This window comes from Pleurodeles waltl, chromosome 3_1, assembly GCF_031143425.1.
Source record: "Pleurodeles waltl isolate 20211129_DDA chromosome 3_1, aPleWal1.hap1.20221129, whole genome shotgun sequence".
NCBI classification, from domain to species: Eukaryota; Metazoa; Chordata; class Amphibia; order Caudata; family Salamandridae; genus Pleurodeles; species Pleurodeles waltl.
Genome location: NC_090440.1, coordinates 1,334,905,730 through 1,334,924,139, shown reverse-complemented (window position 1 = coordinate 1,334,924,139; position 18,410 = coordinate 1,334,905,730). Strand labels below are relative to the sequence as shown.

Here is an 18,410-nt window from a genome sequence, read left to right as displayed (position 1 = left end):
GAAAATCTATTTTTTCCCCTTTAGACTTTATACCTGCCACATTCCAAGATACGAGGGTTAGCTCATTGCTACTTTAGTGGTGCTGTTGGTCTAGAGGTTGTATTAGTACTACTCAAGACTGCTGGTAACCAATTCCAAGAATGGGGGTTGATACTTAAATCAGGAGGAGGACAAACAGGAAAGTCCCTAAATAATACTTCCCGGCCATAGGACCCCAGATTAATTTTTAGGTCCTGGAAAGTGTGAGAGTTTGTGTCCTGTTTAACCACAGGGATGCCTGAGGGGAAAGGATTCCACACACCATCGGAAAATTGGTGATCCCGCTTGGTTAACCTTAAAGCCCTCTCGCTCAAGACGGGAACTACATCAATACCTTTATGTTGTAAAGACTCCAAATTGCTTAATATTTTGTTAACTGTCAAATTGGAGAAAAACGATACACGTGACGACAGACCAGAATCTGCAACCTTCAAAAAAACCAGTTGTATGTCCTTACTTTCAGTCATTCTAAGGTGTTCAATACTAGAAAAACATGTTAACAATAGAGATCTATTAAGGAAAAGATCATTGTCAAATAAGCGCAGGAAATCTAATGTTAAGGTGTCCACAGCGACCCTGTCCTGTTGTAACAGGTTGCAGCCAGGACTGGATGGATGAGGGTCCTGTGGTGGCTTCAAAAGTTTGAGCAAGGGGATTCAAGGTTGTCCTAGTGGGTTGGGAGGTAGTTGGCTCACAAGGTGAAATTGGTTGGCCGTTTCAGAAATGCCGATAGGTGGGTGGGGGTCTCACGTTGACAAAGAAACAGAAGGTGCGAGACAACAATGTAAAGCTGTAGCCTCCTGGATTAAGGAATCTTGCAGGCCGGATTGTACTTTGGAAAAACGTATCTTTCTCTGACCTTTTTTGGGTTGTCTCCGGGTAGATTTTTTAGACCTCTTTTTTTTTTCTTTTTATGTATTAGAGGCTGCTCAGGGATATCCGAGATACTAGTTAAGATGTTAGCCTTTGAACAAGCTTTAAAGATTGGAAACATAGCTGTCTCAGAATTTTGGCAGACCGATTCCAAATCTGTCTCTTTTGTAAAGTCTCTTAATACAATGCAACTCGAGTTAACTGGGCTTTCAATTGGCATGAGAGTCGTGGGGGGTTGTCAAGTGCTCCAGCCTGGGAACAAAAATCAATACCTGCGGGTGTTTCACTGTTTACAATAGTGTGATTTTGTGCTAGGAAATCGTTGCAAGGCTGCGTGCAAAAACGAGGATATATTCCATTGCCAGTTGTTAATTCTTTTAAAATAGCCCTTACGGAATCGAGAATACAACTGGACCCGCCAACCAATTTTTCTAAAAGGTTCAAAATGGAGGATAGGAGACGCTCTAGGCTTGAGAGCGAAGAGGAGACCAAAGTATTTTGATCATGATTAATGTAACTGTACTCCATTTTTATTACACTAATAGTGAATAATAGGTTATTCACTAGTAGTGTAATAAGAAAACTGATTGAAAAGAAGGAAGTAGAGCCCCAATCAAACATCCATACGGACGAGCTGCTTCTGTGTTCTTGGCACTGATTGTGCACCTCTGAGGCCGGGGTCGCAGAGGCAGTGCCAGGGGTCGCAAGGTGCCAGCTGGGGTTCACAGCTGCCCCCCCCGGCGACCCCTAAATGTTGTCTATGAGCTTGAGATAGCTTGATTGTCAGTGTTTACACATCAGAAACGGTGAGAGATGCTAGAAAGGTGGTACTAGGCTCTTACAGAAAGGCAGATGTGAGCTGCTACGAGGAATGTAGTACCACCGGAGCTAAACTCCATTGACGTCAGCAGGCAGTACACGTGCATGCCACATGATGTGGCATCACGTCATACTGGTACCGTGCTTTCACCTGCTGTGCGTACTGTGAAGATTACAGCTTTCACCAGCAATGTCGCTTTTGAGGGGCTCGTGTGAATAATGGCAGGATGAAATAACGTGGTATATCCATGGTGTCTGGGGTCAGCGAAGCCCTAATGATGACTGCATGTAGAAGGCTTAGCCTCTCAAGAGGAATTTTCTTATGCTGAATGACAAAACTGTCAAAGAAAAATAAAGAACTGTAATGGAAGTGAAAATCTGGCTTGCGAACTTTTCTTGGTAAGAGGACCCTTCCCCAAACTTTCCTTACGAAGATCAGCTCATTAGCTCCGCTCACGTGCTGCAACCCGATTTTGAGCATTGTAAGTTGCAGGGGGTTCCAAAGGGGAAAGTGGGCAGTACTAAAGGTAATGGGCCGATGGAGGAATCGGACAGCATCAGTGGAGGATGTGATCAATGGAATTCTTACAAAAAGTTTGGGCACCTAAATGTATTTATTTATTTTACAAATTAAGCACTGATTAGTATTTCTGTGTGCTTCTTAAAGTACGAAGTACTGAATAGTGGGTGATGGTTGTTTGGTTGGTGGGCTAGCCCTGTACTAGACCAGGCAAAGTAAAGTATTGGTGAGTTGCGTTATGCTATGAAGTTTAAATCCTTGGTCAGAGTGGGTCGAGGGGTGGGTTTGCAACCCCAACTTAGGCACAATAAAGAATTTTATACTCATCTGTGACTTTTATTTTTGAGTATGGTCTTTTCACAGGAGCAAGTTTTTTCGATTCAGTTTATGTCAACCTCGAGCTATGTAAAAGCTGCAGCACATAAACAAAGAGTTAATATCACTCAAGGGTAAAATAACTAAGTCATGCGGGCTAAAATTATCCCATCACTGTCCTACGGCAGTAAGATACTACTTAGTCAAGATTGCAACCTGCTGAACAAACGTTGCCAGGATATATAAATGTGTCCTTCGCCTGCCGAGATCCTCTTCCACCCTCCAGATCAGGCTGGAATTGGGTCTTCTTGAACAATGGCCAGCTAGAGCTAGTGCCTTTTTATATCTGTGCCACAAACGCCAGCAGTGGCTATTTAGAAGCTCTACTATGGGACAAGATCAATACCGGTGGTCTTAGGCAATCGAACCATCAGTTCCTTGAGGCCTGCTTTATCACCCCGAGGCCCATATTTATACTTTTTGACGCAAACCAGCGCCGGTTTGCGTCAAAAATGTTACCGCAGGATAACGCCATTCCTACGTGCCATGCAGGCACCTTATTTAAGGAATGACGTTAGCCGGGGCTGCGGACTGGTCAGAGTAAAAAAAAATGACTCAAACCAGGCAGTGCCGGCATAGGGGAAAATGGGGGTTGTGCGTCAAAAAATGGTGCAAGTCAGGTTTGAGGCAAAAATCATGCCTCAAACCGGACTTGTGCCATTTTTTGACGCACAACCCCCATTGAAATGACTCCTGTCTTAGCAAAGACAGGAGTCATGCCCCCTTGCCCAATGGCCATGCCCAGGGGACTTCTGTCCCCTGGGCATGGTCATTGGGCACAGTGGCATGTGGGGGGGGGGGGCAAATTAGGCCGCCTATGCCACTTTAAAAAAAATAAAATACTTACCTCAACTTACCTGTACTTACCTGGGATGGGCCCCCCATACATGGGTGTCCTTCAGGGGTGGGCGAGGGTGGCAGGGGGTGTCCCTGGGGGCAGGGAAGGGCACCTCTGGACTCCTTCCATGGTCAGAGACCATGGAAGTGAGCCCACAGGTCCCTTAACACCTGCCCTGACCCAGGTGTTAAAAAACGGCGCACATCAGGCTGTGCGCCGTTTTTCAAGGCCTGCCCCCTCCTGTGTGTCAAATTGACGCTGGAGTATAAATAAGGCACACAGGCCTTAATGTCATTTTTGGGCGGGAACGCCTGCCTTGCATGTCATTAATGGAAGGCAGTTTCCAGCATCCCAAAAATGACGCACAAAGAGGAATTTTGACGTCCGCGGTGTCAAAGTTTAAATATGGTGCACGGTTTGCACCGAATGTGCGTCAAAATTTTTGACGCACATTTGTTGCAAACAGAGTATAAATATGCCCCCGAATGTGCGAGATCTCTGGGCTTACAACCTGAGTAAACCCGCCTATAAGCATGACATCAAAAAAAGTGCACATCTCTGGTCATTTCACTCTGACAGGGCTATTTTAGCTAAGGGTAAGCACGCTTGGGGGGTCATCATTTCTTGTCAGCCAGTGTCTCCCTAATTCTACCTGTCTTGCACCTACTCTAAACCGAAGAAGGCAAGATTCATGGCTCTCAGGTTGGGGAATTTCCTTTGTTGAAACACATTTCCAGTTGGCTTCGGCCCTCTGAAGGACCAACTTGTAGGGGCTGTGGTTTGTGTGAGGAATCTTTCAAACACATCGCCTGCCTTTGCCCGGCCCTTCCGGAGCGGAGGAGCGCAAAACCAGCCTGAGGCGACAGTGGATTAATCTGGGGGTTTGTTCATGCTGGCAGGCCATCATCGCCTGTGTCAACCCAGACAACATTATTCTACACATTCTGCTGACCAAATGTGTTACGTTAGTCGTTAATAGGCTCAGCCGCTCAAGAGATTTGCTGCGGTGTCCTGGCCCCTCACTTTTAGAAACCCTTAGCTGGCTCCTGTTCTTCAAAGAAGCTCTCTCAGTATGAAGAGTCCCGGCGTGTTTGCCTCAAAGGGGCTTTTGTCTGTTTATTATCATGTGACCCCTTTGCTGCGAGATCGCATCCCTCATCCGATCAACTGCTGCTGTTACCCGCACACTACACTAGCACTTTGTTGCGAATTCAGAGACCCTCTCTCCTTGTCATTTCTTAACCTGATGCTTGTTTTAATTGGCCAGAAAGTATTATTACCTTGGCTGTTTCCTACTCTAGTGTCGCTTTGCTATGCTGGCTGTTTGACCTAGATTGACTGCGACAAACATGGTGCTATCACTTTGTTCCCGAGCTAGCACTTTGCTGTGAATCTGTATTCTTCTTTATCTACATTTTTAATTTGGTGCTGTTTTAAATGCCTTGAAGCATTAAAGTTGCCCCGGCTGTTTCATTTTAGATGTTAATTTGATAAAACCGCTATTCTGTTTTTCATGTTTGATAGGCTGGTGGATCTATTTTTGCTCGAAGGCCTTTTCGCCACGAAGTAAAATGTTTGTGTTCCCACTTGTCATGTCCTTTTACTTTATTTGTATCAAAATTGTAATGGCTTGCAAGTCTGTTTAATGTTCTTTGGGCGGGTAGATCTATTTTTGCACAAAGGCCCTCTCCCAGGAAGCGAAAGTTGTCTCTTCTCACTTGATATGTCGTTTTAATTTATTTGTATTTTTGTCAAAGTTGTAATGGTTTGCAATAAAAACAAAGAATAAAGATCATACTTACTATTTGAGAAATAGAAAGTTGTGGTTATCATTTACTGTGCAGAAATAGTTGTGCAAAACAAACAAACCCAATTAGTAGGTAGTTTTAGGAGCACCCACTGTCCCCACATAGTGTCGGGATTACATGAGGTGTAAGAGAGGAGGGCAAATACAATTCTTACTTTCAATATCCTTCAGAGTGTCTGGTAAAATGAAGAGGTGATATTGAACGTGAACTACTGATATGGCTGAGTTAATTTTTTTGCCTTGGTGCAGAATTACTGAATTGATACCTACACAGGAGATTTGAATGGAGGCTTAAGTGGTAATACTGCAGAGTTTTCCTTGTACTGATCTCCAAACCTTGGAGTATTGCTTTTTCTACCTGCACAAAATCAAGCGAAGTTTTATATGCCAATATTTTTGCAGGGAAACACTGCCGGATCTGTGCCAAGTTTGCACAAAACTTGTAATCTCAATTCAGGCACACTGCCATTCGTGATAGACTCCAATCTAGCCAGACAATTGCATATACAAATTAAAGGTCAATTAAGGACTTACCAATGGTGAACCCTCAAAACACAGCATAGAGGGATTGAAACAGTTGAAAGACATATTCATTATGACTGGAGATAAATCCAAATGAACTGCAAAAAACGTTTTGATGATGCTCCAGCGTTATTCCCATCTCAGCTCTCTCTTTGGTTTAGTTTGGGAGCATTTCGACAAACAAATCGTACAGCTGCTTCTATTAATGATGGAGACAACCTTTTGAAGTATACAACCTAAGCCGGATAAGTGTTTCTGGATTTAAATTATATCTGTTCTAGTGTGGTGAGTTGGTGAAAACAAACCAATTAACACCATAAATTTGGAACATTATGGCCCATATTTGTACTTTTACACACAAAACTGCGTGTAAAAGTATAGCGCCGACTAGCGCTATTCCTGGACGCTGGCCAGGTGCCATATTTATGGAATGGCGCTAGCCGGAGCTAATGCCCTAACCAGGTGGTGGAGGCGTAGGGCAAACCGGAGCTTGTGCGCCGAATATTAGCGCTACACTGAATAGAGGCAAAAAAATGCCCCTAAGCAATGTAACACCATTTCCTGGTGCACAACACCCATGGACATGGCTCCTGTCTTAGTAAAGTCAGGGCCCCCGAGCGGGTAAAAAAAAAAATGATATTTACCTGGGATGGGTCCCCCATCCTGTGGTGTCCCTCTAGTGTGGTTGGGGGTGTCCCTGGGGCCAGGGACAGGCACCTGTGGGATCTTTCCATGGTCTCTGACCTTGGAAAAAGGCCCACAGGTCCCCTAACGCCTGCCCTGACCAAGCAAGCTTAGCACCATTATTTAAGGCCCCCCATCTCTGTGTCCTAGATTTTAGCACAGGGGGGTAAATATGACACCAAGGCCATCTCGTTATTTTCTGGATGGGAACGCCTACCTTGCATCTCATTGACGCAAGGTAGGTTTTCACGTCCAGAAAATGACGTAAACTCCATAACCTTGGTGCTAGACGTGTCTAGCACCAAAGTATAAATATGGAATTAGGTTTGCTCTGAATTAGCGTAAAATAAAATGACGCTAATTCAGCGCAAACCGAGTATAAATATGGGCCTATACTTTATTGTACATATGATCAAATAGATTGATGAAAGGGGTGAAAGAAAACATATTTTAAAAACTAGGACTGTTGCATAAAGTTGTTTGAAGTAAACTCAGTCATTAACAACAAAGGGATACCACGCTCTAGGTAAACAGTCTTTGTAAACTCCATATGGGAGAGACCAATCATATCTTACATCAGTGTTTTACAGTGCCTAGTATGGGGCATGACCACTACAAATCAGCTTCACTGAGGGAACAGTAAAATCACAATGCAACAAACAATAATACGTTTCTGCGCCTGGCCTACTCAGGTTTATCTCATCCACAACATGTTAGGTCTACCTTCAGATCCTATCCTAAGCTTACTCTTTAATAAGGCACGGAGCTGTCTCCAACAGCATAGCAGGCTTTGGGAGGTTTTACAAGGTCAGTTTTAGTTTCAATACGTAATTGGAGTCATTTTTTGGGGGGTCAGATGGCAAGCACTATTAAAGGCACAAATACTCTATGGACCTGATATGGAGTTTTGCGGACAGGAACTCCTCTACAAAGTGACAGGTATCTCGTCCACCTCATTACAAGTGCACTAAATCTAATGGATTAGTAATAAGGCAGACAAGACATCCGTCACATTTATGACAAAGTACACATCCTCCAAACTCTAAATCAGCCCCATTGCCTTTGAGTATAATGTATTCACAGTCGTTATGAATCATGTTCGTTGCTGTTTATGCCGTGCATATGAAAGTGCATCAGACTCGGCACTTTTTGTTTTCTGTTTTGAGTAACTCAAAGGTCAGTAAGGTGCTTTATGAGCTTTAAATGCTTTATTTAGAAAAAAAAAGCCTGAGGCTTCCTCAAGCGAGCTCATCTGGGGCCAGATGTAGGTAGAAACGGGATTGCGACTCGCAATTTGTGAGTCGCAATCCCATATACAGAATGGTGTCCCTGACACCATCTGCGAATCGCAAAGGGGTCGCAAAGGCCCACCTCATTAATATTAATGAGGTGGGTTGCAATTTGCGACCCCCTCGCGATTCCCTGCACTCACAGGGATGGTGGCCTGCAGGGACGGCTTCCTTAAAGGAAAACTAGTTGTGATACACTTGGGAAAATGAAACCATTTGGTTTCATTTTTTCAGAGCCTTTCACAAAGGAGAAGGGGTCCCATGGGGACCCCTTCCCTTTTGCGAATGAGTTAGCACCAACTCCACATGGGTGCTAACTGCAAATTGCTTTGCGACCGCGTTCGCAGTCACAAAGCAATTCTGCATCGCAGTGTGAATCGCAAATAGGAAGGGGAACACCCCTTCCTATTTGCGAGTCGCATTCCAATTTTGCGAGTTGGTACCGACTCGCAAAATGGGAATGTGCATCACGATGCGCGTTTTGCATGGCGCAAACTGCGAATTTCGCAGTTTGCGCCATGCTAAACGTTACCTACATCTGGCACCCTGGTCCACAAACCTCTTCCTATTCCTGGAATTTTGTGTAAGCTTTTTGTCTGCCCCTGATTCACCTCTACTCCCTTTTTGCTGGGAAGTATTGTAGCCAGACTTTACGACTGCTTTTGAGTAGTAAGAAAAATCAGTGGGGGGGGGATTCATAAAGACGTTTATGAGTACGAAAAGTATTACTATTTCCCATACTCATAGTTGCCTTTATAAACAGGCCCCAAAAACCGAACTTCTAGCAGTAAAAGGGCAAAGTAGCCTTTCTATTTGTACTAATTGCATGCAAATATCCCTGGTTTAAATGTTTTGGGCAAATTCACAAATGCTTTTAAGAGTATGTAAAGTGGTACAAGGGAGTACTACTACCCATACTCATAAAAGTCTTTATGAATCAGTCCCAGAGTTCAAAACCCTATTTAGCAAAATATGGCCACCAACACCTTCAAAAATATCTCTCAAGAAATATGTTGACATGTGGTGGTGACAGGTTATTGTTACCACCAGCAAAATGGTCTGCCCACAAATTCAAAAGTGAGTGGGCCACAGTCTGATGACGATGGAGACTCCACCGACTCCCCTGTGGCCAAACTTCTTCGACAGCTGGATGGAGTAAGAGCTATCAGAGGATTGGCTATAAGTCAGCCCGCCTCATTAGATGCCCCCCATTGCCCTGGTGGAGGCCGGCCCGAAAGCCAGAATCTAAATCGGGCCCTAAACACAGTTTCAAATGTCATGCTGGGAATATTCACATAAATTCAAGCTATTAGCAGGCTACATTTTAAAGTATTTGTTTTGCAAAATCAGATTTTGCAGTCTATGTTTTCACATAGAACCAGGCAAGAGAGCTTTACAAGAATAATTGATAGCATGAAGTACAATAGGATCTGGAAAATAACCATGCACCTGGCTGCCACCAGTGCACTGTAGTTGAAAGTTTTTTTTAGTGCCAATATAATTCTAAATTCTTTCAAATAAACCTTTGTCCTAACATCCCTCTAGTACCTATATGCTCATCATTATTATTTAAAATCTTGGTGTTGTTCATATGTACACTGTACTGCCTTTTATCCCTCAGATCTTTTTTGTAAATAATTGAGTGGGTATTTTAAAGACCTGCTTTGTTTCTTAATCTCATGCAGCCCAGCTGAATCCTGTTCCACAATGTCTCAGATGCAGTTCCTCTCCAGGGATGGATTACCTCGATTGGCCTATCACAAGCTTTCTGGATGGGGCCCTGGCATCATGTACCTGCCTGGGTACAAGTCAGACATGAACAACGAGAAATGTCTGGCATTAGAGAAATACTGCAGTTCAGTTGGGCGTGCCTTTGTCAGGTATTTATACTTCCCCAAGATTATTAACATTTCTATTTCTTTAATTCTGGGTGATCCTAAACTATTACACTTTCTTTAATTGATTGATGAAACTTAACAATTGTTTTTTCTGAGAGTTTCTCTATTGTACTTCCTTTCTTTAATTTAGAGAAATTTAGAGCATTTCGCTGGCCTAGCCCTTCATTTTACCAAACAGTTTCTAAGGTATCTATAGTTTTTCCTTATTCAAATTGTTTCTAGCGATTTACACTTCCTCCTTAGACAGGATATAAGATTTTAATGTTCTCTCGCTACGAGTGTCCTCTTATAATGTAGTACTCTTAAGGCATTACACGTTTTTTCATTCCGAGCGTTCCTAAGGTTGTCACTTTATTATGAGACTTATCCTAATAGTCTTTCTTTATCAGATTGATCTTAAGATTCAACACTCTGTTCATTAGCCTGACCAACCCTAAGGTAATATTTTGTGATATATTGTCTGGGTATTTATACAGTACATTCCAAACCCATTGCTAGGCCCAAAGTGTTTTTCTGGGAGTCCCAGTTGCTTTGATTATGTACCACTGCATGGGTTGGCAAGCTGTTTTGCCTTCTTCTCACACATTACACTGTCTCTATTTGACTGATCCTAAAGGTCTACATATTTTATATTAGACTGATCCTAGGGTATTACACTTTCTTTATTAGATCAATCAATCAATCAAATAATTTCTTAAGCGCACTACTCACCGTTAGGGTCTCAAGGCGCTTTGGGGGGTTGCTGTTACTGCTCAAAAAGCCATGTTTTAAGGTGCTTTCTGAAGGTTAGGAGGTCCTGGGTCTTGCATAGGTTGATGGGGGGGGGAGTTCCAGGTCTTGGCTGCGAGGTGGGAGAAGGATCTGCCGCCGGAGTTGGTGCTTTGGATGCGGGGGACTGTAGCAAGGACGAGGTCGGTGGAGAGGAGTTGTGAAGTTGGTATATGGAAGTTTACTCGTTCGTTGAGGTAGGCCGGTCCAGTGTTGTGCAGGGCTTTGTGAGCGTGGACGAGGACTTTGAAGATGATCCTTTTGTTGATGGGCAGCCAGTGTAGGGATCTGAGGTGGGTGGATATGTGTTCGTGGCGAGGGAGGTTGAGGATGAGATGTGCGGCTGCATTCTGTATTCGCTGAAGTTTTCTTTGAAGCTTGGCTGTGGTCCCTGCGTAGAGGGGGTTGCCGTAGTCCAGTCTGCTGCTGACGAGGGCGTGGGTGACTGTTCTTCTTGTTTCTAAAGAAATCCATTTGAAAGTCTTGCGTAGCATGCGAAGGGTGGTGAAGCAGGAGGATGATATGATGTTGATTTGCTGGGTCATGGAGAGATATGAGTCTAGAATGATGCCAAGGTTGCGTGCGTGGGAGGTGGGTGTTGGGGGTAGTCCGAGGGCGGTGGGCCACCAGGAGTCGTTCCATGCTGTCTTGCTGGGGCAGAAGATGATGATTTCTGTTTCGTTTGAGTTTAGTTTGAGGTGGCTTGCTGTCATCCATTTGGTGATTTCGAGGAGTCCGGCGTGCCGGTTTATCTTGGCGGTTGCTGGGTCCCTGGTGAGGGAGATGATGAGCTGGGTGTCGTCTGTGTATGAGATGATGGTGATTCCGTGGGGGTGGAGGATGTTGGCGAGAGGGGCCATCCATGTAGATGCTGAAGAGGGTGGGGGAGGATCCTGGGGGGACCCCGAAGATGATCTTAGTGGCTGGAGACCGGAAAAGAGGGAGGCAAACTCTTTGGGTTCTTTTGGCTAGGAAGGAGGTGAGCCAGTCCAGAGCCTTGTGTCGAATTCCGGCGTCAAAAAGGCATGCGTGGAGGGTTTGGTGGCATACAGTGTTGAATGCTGCTGAGAGGTCTAGGAGGATGAGGGCGATGGTCTTGCCCTTGTCCACTCTGGTCCTGATGTCATCTGTGCAGGCAAAGAGGGCGGTCTCAGTGCTGTGGTTCTTGCGGAAGTCAGACTGGGAGACTTTAAGTATGTTGTTTTCTTCTAAGAAGTGAGACAGTTGAGCGTTAACTAGATGGCAGTGGTGGCTTCTCCATAATGGCGGAGGAGTGGCGCCCCCCCTGCTCAGAGTCAGTCAGTGGCAAAAAATGCTATTGTCATTTTATTTTTGACTGACTGAGCCACTGGAATACTGGGCCATGGAGTAGTGGTGGGCACTGTAAGTGTGCATGTTGGTTTGGCTGGCCGTCATGTGCACTTATATTTACACAGCTGGTTGGAGAAAAGGCCGAGGCTCCCTGAGTCTGAGCGAGCATCAGACCAGTCCGCTCAGGCCAATACAGGCGCTGCTCTCATGCTTGGTGTAGCAGGAGAGCAGCATCTGGATTGGGTGGGGAGCCTGTGCTTGTTGCCCATACAGGGAGGAGAGGAGCAATGTGGCAGCCTGCAGCGGCAGGTAAGTCTTTTTTTTTATTTTAATTCCCTTAGCCCCCCACCATGCCACTTTAGATTGGCGACAGTCACCTCTGTTAGATGGATCTTATGTTTTCACACTTCCTTTCATTCTGAGTGTTTTCAGTGTATTATCACACTTTCATTAAGATAATTTCTAAACTATTGCCCTCCTAAAATATTAACCTTTTCCTATTTCAGGGTGGCCCTAAAGTAGGACCATACATTTCTTTCTAAGCACTTTCTAGCCTTCTCTGCTTAGCAAATCCTTCTTAGGCTTTAGCTCATCTTTTGTTCAAGTATCCCTTCAGTAGTGCCCTTCATTTCATTTGAGGGAGTCTAAGATATGAATTTTCTTTTAATCTGGATAAGTATAATTTTTATTCCAAGTATTTCGAAGGTATTATCCTTCCTGATAGACGCGGCTTCTTGCAGATTCCTCACCTTATGAATATCCCTTGGAGCAAGACTGGATTTTGAAGCATTTTTCTCTTGCAATAGCTCTCATGCGCCACCATGTGGTGCCACACTACTATAATCGTAACACTGCTGGCACGGGGAGGGACTGCCACTGTAAACTTTAAGGTGTGCACTTCGACACCCATACTCCTGGTAATAATTCTTTGTGCAGGTCGCTGACCTGAGGATACATTACAAAGGAACCTCCGGCTGAGCAGCAGGAGCGCTCTTTATTGACAAATTGAAGAAATCGGACACAAAAGCAAAACCCTTTGCACCGGTGGATGAGGTGACCTCTTTCATATATGGCAAAGTTGTTAGTTTTGCTCTAATGTACTGGCAATTTCAGGCAAAGGACGGAATTTCTGGATACGGTGGCTGCACAGTCCCTCACTTTACACACCGAGAACTCTGGCAAAGTTTGCTGATGCCTTTTGACTTCACTGCACGATTCAGTGAGATTTCTATTCTCACATATATTTTTTTTACCTGTGAGTTGTGTCACCAGTGTTTTGTAAACATGTTCATAACAAAGACAGTTGGCATTCACATTCTAAGTACATCGTAAGTACTGTATATATATATATATATGTATCTATATATATATATATATATATATATACTTCTCTCCCTTTTCTAGCCAGTAGATTGTTTTTTTACTTGTAGTGTTTTAATTATTGTTATTCATCGTGACAGTATAGCCTCTTCATCCCACTTTGTATTTGAATTTCCATTTTTCTGGCCTCTGTGAAGCGCTGTTACACACTTTGAGCTTGAATGTACTACTGTAAACTAGAAAAGGAATACAATTAAATCATTCACTTTTTGTAACCGAACGGGCTGACTAGCTTTCATAACTTCATCGTCTAAATGCTGTATTAGCCTAGACTGGAAGAACATTTCTGAATTTTGTGAACAGGTTCTAGTGCTGCAATGTACATTTCTACATGTCTTTTACTGTGCAGCCTCACCAGCTAGTTTTACATGTTTATTTCGTAACTATTTGAGGAGGAGAAGGTGTATGTTACTTTTAATGTTAATTAGCATTGGTATAACACATAGGCCCTCATTATGACATTGGCGGCAAATGCCGCCTACCGCCACGGTGATGGCCGCCAATATACTGTCGCCGTGGCTACCAGCCACCAACTGCATTATGACCATAGGCAGAATTCTGCCAGAAGGCAAACACAAATGCGTACACAGCCGAGCTGGAGAAACTGCAATGACCGTGGGACTGTGTCTGGATGGCAGTCACTGCTACTCAGACCAATCCTGATGCTGTTTTCATGCAAGGTTTTGCATGAAAGCAGCGCCAGTATTGCTGAGGAGCCTGTGCTGGTGTCTCAGCCGAGAATGCTGGGACACCAGAAGAAAAGGAGCAGGAGGCGACATGGACAGAGGCGAGGTAAGCTCCTTTTATTTATTTGTTTAATTTGACCCTCGTCTCCGTCCCCCCCTTGCGTTATGCGCGGGCCCGCTAATGAATATACAAAACTGAAAATATTAACAAGGTGTACAAGTTACAAAAAATGGCACCGAAGTTGCTTAAATTGAAGGCAAAGAGTATGAAAGGAGTGACATTCTCTAAGTATCTGGAATTTATTTACAAATTCTCTTTATATATACTAGAAAAATCTTTAAATAGGTGACCCAAAATTATAAAAGCATAATACAAGAGATAAACACAGGGTTCCCAATACGTGTAAAGTGTGACAAGAAAGGTGACAGAATAATGTAAGCAGATAAAACAAATATTTAAATGATGTCACAACCTCAAAGAAAAATTCACCCAAGAAGAAGGTATAGTGCAAAAGAACAATGGTCCATATCAAAATACAGTCTTGACAAACAATAATTTTAAAGAAAATCAAATGGAATTTAACATGATTGCGACCATGTTATTAGCATCCGTCTAAAAAAGCAAACGAGGCACAAACAGAGCAAGAAATATATTAATTGTGCGAAACAAGACCACCAATTAAGATGCAAAACCCTCAAGATGCAAAATATGTACTTACATAAAGAAGTGTATGTAGAACATGAGTAAAGGATTAACACATTACAATGCAGTATCAGGTGTTAATAATTGCCGATAATCACTGAAACACAGAGAAAAAAATAAAAAAATATATAGAAATAAAATAAAAACACAAAATAAGCATCTATACAAACAGTTTTGACCAATAAGTCAAGGTTTATTATTTAGTATTCAAATATCGTGCCTGGTGTGAAATGCCCAGCTGATGCCCTCATATATGGATTATGGCGTTTGCGGTCTAACATTGTATTATATCTAAAAGGAAACAGAGCGTGCCATTGAGAAAAGTAACGGAGTGCAGTCTAGTCACTTAAACATCCTCATATTTGCGCATTCTTGTATCTCCTAGGTTGACAGGGCACCATACTCAAAGAAAGTCAAAAGAAAATAGTGAACTACTTCAAAAAAATCTGCACAAATGTTTTAGTAAAAAAATTATCTGCTTCTCAGTAATTACAATAATGTGCGCGGCTGTGGAAGAAACACGCAACCCCAAAAAGCACTCCATCTCAAAATTATTTAATTTTTTTTTTTTTTTCTTAATCAGTTTATCTAAATAAAACTCACAAAAAACAACGTTATGGTTAACTTAAACAGTGCACCTGATAGGGATCCAATAATCGCACAGAGGAGACATCAGCACATTCCCCGTGAAAAGCAACAAACATCCCCACCCATACTGAAGCGAAATATTTATATAACAGGGGGAACCACAGTTCAATGTGATTTATTTACAAAAAGTAGAATGGGCTCACAATTGTTACTGAAAGAGTGAACTTGTTTAATAAATACCAGTTGTTCATATATTTATGAAAACACAGTCTATAAATTTCAACCACAATAAATACTGATGGCAAACCACAAGTAAACCTATGATAAAAAATATGAATTCCAACCACTAAAGTAACAAGCAAAAACAGACATGTAACCGTGCAAATAAGTGGACATGACGGTAAAGCAGTAGACGCCATTGCTCAAAGTGAAAGTAAAAAACATACTGGGAAATGCAGTCACGTGATCAGCCATGTGATCGCATTCAAAAAGCTGCATTGGAAACAAACCAATTGAATTTATTTTAAAAGAGCATCCATGTTTAGTGAATAATCGACCCTAAATGATTAACATGAAAAGTACTAACCAAAAGTTATTCAAAGGAAAAAAGGGCATCATAGTGCCTCTATGACAACATGATCATACTCTAAATCAGTGGTTCCCAACCTTTTGACTTCTGTGGACCCCCACTTTATCATTACTGGATCCCAGGGACCCCCACTGAATCATTATTGGAATCCCGGGAACCCCTACTGAGTCAGTACTGAAAGCTGGGGACCTAATCTGTTAATATTATTTAATTTTGTAAGCAGTCACGGACCCCCTGAGGAGGCTTCGCGGACCCCCAGGGCCCCGCCGGACCACAGACTGGGAGCCACTGCTCTAAATCACTATTTTGACAACCAATAACTGCTTACTGTCCATACCAGTGAGTCATTCCTGACCTCAATATTAAAAAATGAATTGACGCATCAACCTAAATAAGGCGAATAAGCGTCAGCATCAATTAGATGCTCTTATCATCAAAAAATGCATACAGGAAAAGCAGTGGATAACAAAACACAAACATATCTCAAGTGGTGCTTCACCCTAAAACAACACAGTTAGTTATGGCTTGAGATTACTAATATGAGGAGATGAAAGGATATATACCAAAGGACGTGCAGTGTGCTCCAAATGATGAAATAAACCTATTTCCTCCGGATTGTTGAAAACAATGATTTTGTGTGTAACAGGTACATTAAACAAATGTCCCAGATATGGAGAGCAGTGTAACATAAGGGAGGTGACACAGAATACTATGTATGCAAGAGGAAGAAACATAAAATGCCTACCTGCGTTCAGTTCAATGAAAGGTATATTAACATGCAGGAATAAGAAACATGAAATTTGAAGGTACTAGGATATCATAGTTATAATCTTGATTTAAATCCATGCATTTGGAGGATTTATACCCATAAACAATTACTATTATAACAAATAGTGCAACTCCTCCTCCCATTGTTGAAACCCAAGGTGAAAGCCTGAAGTTTAAAAATCCGGAAAGTCTCCCTCTCCCTTAATGTTTGTACTCGATCATCACCTCTTCTGTGGTGTTTGATAACTTCTATAGTGTGGTAAGTAGCAAGTGTACAATTTGCCCCAATTCTAAGTAGGAAATGGGGAATGCGTGCAACTTGATAATGATTTCACCCAGGTGGAGGTGCACAAACCGGTACTTTGCACTATAAACCCCCTTCCTCCCCTCTATTGCTTAACCAACCCGTCCAGCGTTCCTCATTTTGTGCCATGTTTTTCAAAGCACAAGTATGGCAGCCAAATACAAATCAGGCACAGTTTGACCCCAAACTGTAATCCCAGCTCAGGCACAAACAAACATGTGCACCTGAAACAGGTTTAACAGCACAATTGTAATCCTAGCCTGAACGAACTAAGAAATAAAAGACCTTGATAATTGTGAATGTGTTAACATGTCAGTGGTAAGTCAGAAAGCAAGCAAGGGATACTTGGGTCCTGATGAAGTGTTTGGAAGATGGGTTACTCTTTCACAGACATGGCGAATATCCAGTGTTTAATTTGTAAATGAAAGAGTGCTAGTGCCTAAATCTCTGTTCTGAAACACAAAGCCAGTGCAATTAAATGTGCGTGCATGGAATACAAAGGTTGGGTAGTCCTAAATCCACATCTTTAATCCACTAACAAGACACTCAATGATCCTTTAGCTCACTCTTTCACTCTTACAGTTTCCTGCTTTCTCCTTTTGTGATGGTTTTTATGTTATTCTCTTCCTCTGTCTTTCCCGTTAGTGTGTTTTTCCTTCTCTTGCTCTCCGTAAAGGTCTGACGCAGAAAAATAACTGCTGGTCCCCAAAAATGAAGGCCGGTGCTCACCACTGGCAACCACCAGCTCAAATTAAGTACTGTGGTTATCCCACCTACATTACAAATGCCATAGGATATAATTCACTTGCAATTAGGCGGACAGGATATGTGCTATGTTTGTGTTGTAGTAACCCATCTGCCAAACTCTAAATTAGCCACTAGAATGTATAAAATAGTGAATATACAGGAGGAATCAAGATAAAAATCATGTCTGAGATCCAGACAGATTCCAAAAATGTAAACATGAACAGCAACAACTCTTTAGAAGAGATGTAGTATGAAGGTCACACATTAATGTAAGCAGTACTTAATTTGGTCTGGTGGTTACCGATGGGACTACCGGCATTTATTTATGGTTGCCAGCATACTTTAACTTGTCCTGTGGGTAGTGGGTCCATTTATAATTTTTTTTAAAGAGTTTGGTGGTGGGACCGAGAACTCAACTGGTGGCCCCTGCCTGCCATTCCACATTGGGCCAAAATGCATGTATGTGGGCCTCCAAGGTAAAAAAGAGACACCAAACCATGCTGCAATGGTGTCTTTTTTTTTCTCACAGAGATCTACAAAGGGAAAAAAGCAGGGGGGGGGTGGGTGCAGTCATGCATGGCAGGGTAGCCTGCAAGGCAATCTTTGGGAAACAAAGTTTTCCAGAATGTCCATCAGATTCCTGAGGTGAGAAAAAACATTGTTTATGGGATTGCACGATTTTCTCCATACTATGCAGTACCATAGTGCAGAAACATGTCCTTCCTTCCACCCTGCTACCATTTCTAGTTTACAATGAGTCTGAGAATCAGTGGTGTTCTTAGACAATGCAGGCTCCTCGGCTGCATGGGTATCATCCATGGACCAAACCTCTTGCTTCATTGTCAAAGAAGGTCACATAGTTATCTGTTGTGGAATCCTGTAGTCCTACTCAACTGATAGGT

General features: G+C 42.8%; 1 protein-coding gene across 1 annotated transcript in view; it reads left to right on the top strand.

Annotated features, from left to right (window-relative positions):
* The window catches only part of LOC138285132 (palmitoyl-protein thioesterase ABHD10, mitochondrial-like), a 148,405-nt gene that overhangs the window by 55,154 nt on the left and 74,841 nt on the right, over positions 1-18,410 (top strand). The window contains exon 2 of the mRNA XM_069224704.1: positions 9,452-9,646. Within this exon, the coding sequence (XP_069080805.1) occupies positions 9,452-9,646 (195 nt within the window). The remainder of the gene's footprint in view (positions 1-9,451; positions 9,647-18,410) is intronic.